Source organism: Eimeria tenella, genomic scaffold, assembly GCF_000499545.2.
Source record: "Eimeria tenella Houghton genomic scaffold, Eth_scaff180, whole genome shotgun sequence".
Lineage (NCBI taxonomy): Eukaryota > Apicomplexa > Conoidasida > Eucoccidiorida > Eimeriidae > Eimeria > Eimeria tenella.
In genome coordinates, this window is record NW_013541631.1 from 15447 (window position 1) to 18273 (window position 2827).

Genomic DNA, 2827 nt, shown 5'->3' on the forward strand with positions numbered 1-2827 from the left:
AGCAGCAGCAGCAGCTGCTGCTGCTGCTGCAGTGGGCGTTGCAGGCCCGCGGCAGCCCGCGGTGTTGCGCTGAGGCCCTGCGCAGCGCCGCTGTGCACCCCAGGGAAGGCCTGGGGGCCCTGGGCGAGGCGAAGGGCCCCACAGCTGTACTTCGAACAGCTGGGGCCCCCGAGGCCTCCCCCGGCTGCGGAGCTGCTGCTGCAGGGCGTGGGGCCCCTGCTGCTGCTGCAGGGCGTGGGGCCCCTGCTGCCGCTGCAGGGCATGGGGCCCTTGCTGCTGCTGCAGGGCATGGGGCCCTTGCTGCTGCAGGGCGTGGGGCCCCTGCTGCTGCTGCAGGGCATGGGGCCCCTGCTGCTGCAGGGCGTGGGGCCCCTGCTGCTGCCAGCCATAAGGCCTAGATTTGCCACCTGGCCGAGACTGAGGGGAACTGGGCGCCCCCGGGGGCCCTCTGTCTTCAGCAGTGCAGCTTTGAGTTGGCCAGTGGCTGCTGGAGTTGGCCCTCTGGAGCTGCGCACTGAGACAGAAGAGGAATCTCCACAAGGCCCCAAGTACTTCATTGCTGCTGCAGGTGGAATCTGAAGCCTCAGAGTACGCTTGGGGTTGCCTCCAGCAGCAAACTGCTGGAGCGCAGCAGCTTGGCCAGCAATTTGGCCCGCCTCGCGGCTTATGGGCCCCAAGGGGCCCCTAAGGGGCCTCCGGCATTGGGGGGGTATTTGGGGGGCAGTACTCGCCACTCCAGTGCATTGTGGGTACGCAGGGGCCCTCTCGAGTTGCTGCCGGAGATGGGAAGCTGGCAGAAAGATTGGAGGCAACTTGTTCAGTTCGACGCACCTCTACGCGTTTCCTGAGAAGGTAAACCTGTGCGTGGAGGCGCCTGATCAGTTCCTGCTTTTTGCAGTTTCGCTAAACTCAAAAAATACTTCAAAAGGAAAGCAATGGGACATTACATCTTTGTACGCAGAGAGCTGCCTGAGGATGTACAGCTCGGTCGGACCTGCACCTGATTCAAAGGAATATTCCATTGAATTGATGCAGGGAATGAGCACAGAAAGACTGCTGCCGGTTTAGAAATGAAATTAAACGAACATCTAGAAAGAAGTTGTGCTCAGCGGAAAAATACAAAAAGTCAACATTTCGCCATGAGGGAGAGTTGTTAAAGTGACGCTCATTTTGTGCAAAATCTGTGCAAGAATTGGGGTGTCTAGACACCTCGGGTAGATCCCTATACAACAACGCGGCAGCTGCTGAAGCCTCATGGCCGTGGATCTGAAGGGAGCTCCGGCCCTTCTCCCAAATTTCGCGCGTCCTTTGTTTTCAATTACATTTTTTTGTTTTTCATTTCTTTTTAATTGAAAATAATAGTGCTAATTCAAAGTTACGGTGGCGTCGCGGCGCAGGCCGCCGACGGGCAACTGCGCCCTGCGTACCAAGTGACCTCACGCCGTTGCAACTCCGCTCCAATTAGCAGCGTAGCACTTAGAACACCATTTAAAATACTCCAAACCATGACAACAATCTGAAAATGATTTAATTTCGCCTTGAATGCGGCGTTTACCCTCTTCCTCCCGCGCAAAGCGGCCCGTCGTGCAGGTTCTCTCCACCTCGGAGCGGCGCGGAACGCGCGGCTGGCCTTGAAAGGCAACAGCCCAAAGCAAAGCAAAGTGCCGGCACTTTTAAAATGCACAATAGATTAGAGTTTACTGGCCATAAACTAATAACGCCGCGAAAAGTGGCCCTTAATAGCGAGCCCCCCCAGCCAACTGTTGAGTTGAAACTGGCTGGAGGAAGCTGCCGGTGAGGCGGCGCTGCGGGCACAGCTCTTCACTTCTGCGGGGCAATCGAAGGCCAGCCGAGTGGCTGTAGTAACTGTTTAGAGCTTTAGAACTTGGGAGCTTTGCTGCAGCTTCCTGGCCCCCAGCCTGCATGCAGTCTGCTGCGCCCGCAGCGAAATGTGGAAATTCCACAAGACCTTTTGGCCCGACACTCTCGCAGACGCCCGCCTTACGGCGGCGCTGCCGGCCTTCCGCGAGAAGATTGTTTTCGTCGGCGACGCCCAGTCCGGCAAGACTAGCGTCATAGACAGGTGCACGCTTCAGCAGCAGCAGCAGCAGCAGTTGCTGCTGCTGCTGCAGCAGCAGCGGAGTTGCCGCTGCTGCGGCCGCCGTAGCGCCTCTGGCGAAGCTCAACACTCGCTCTGCTTAGCAGCACAGAACAGCTGCTGTTAACTGTGGGCTGCTGCTTCGCAAGAGTCCGCAGCAGAGGTTTGCTGCTGCTCTTGGGAGCCCCCAGCAGCAGCAGCAAACGGCGCAGTGCGCAGCAGAACAAGACACAAGAGGCCTTCTCTTGCGTTCTGCGCAGTGTCCGCGCTGCTCTCCACCAGCAGCAGCTGCAGCAGCAGCAGCCGCAGCAGCAGCGCCCTAGATGAGTGCGAGTGCCCAGCAGAGAGCCCCAGTTAGCTGCTGCTGCTGCTGCCGCTGCTGCTGCTGCTGCTGCTGCTGCAGGTACATCTTCGCCCGCTTCAACCCCCACACCGAGCCCACGTGGTCTTTGCGCCTGGCCACAAAGTCCTGGGCCATTTCAGCTCCTGCTGCATGCATAGTAAATGTGGAGCTTTGGGACACTCCCAGGGGAGTCAGTTTTACTTCCCTGCCTCCAAACCCTGCTGCTGCTGCTGCTGCTGCTGCTGTTGCTGCTTGGGGGATCGTGCCGCAGCAGCGGCCGCGGGGCGGCGGCGCGCAGCAGCTGGCGCTGCGCGCAGCAGCTGGCGCTGCGCGCCGCCGCCCCGCGGCCGCCGCAGCAGCAGCTCCGCTGCTGCCGCCGCCGCCGC

At 60.0% G+C, this 2827-nt stretch overlaps 2 protein-coding genes across 2 annotated transcripts; both read left to right on the forward strand.

The window, feature by feature from the left end:
- Positions 1-666: 666 nt before the first annotated feature.
- ETH_00024935 (uncharacterized protein) lies at positions 667-1068 on the forward strand (the record flags this gene model as incomplete). The annotated part of the gene is made up of 1 exon (XM_013373902.1): positions 667-1068. One exon carries the CDS (start codon positions 667-669, stop codon positions 1066-1068), a length of 402 nt encoding a protein of 133 aa, XP_013229356.1.
- An 881-nt stretch (positions 1069-1949) lies between these two features.
- On the forward strand, positions 1950-2425 carry ETH_00024940 (uncharacterized protein; the record flags this gene model as incomplete). The annotated part of the gene is made up of 2 exons (XM_013373903.1): positions 1950-2083; positions 2359-2425. The coding sequence occupies 2 exons, from the start codon at positions 1950-1952 to the stop codon at positions 2423-2425; spliced, it is 201 nt and encodes a 66-aa protein (XP_013229357.1).
- Between the last annotated feature and the right edge of the window lie 402 nt (positions 2426-2827).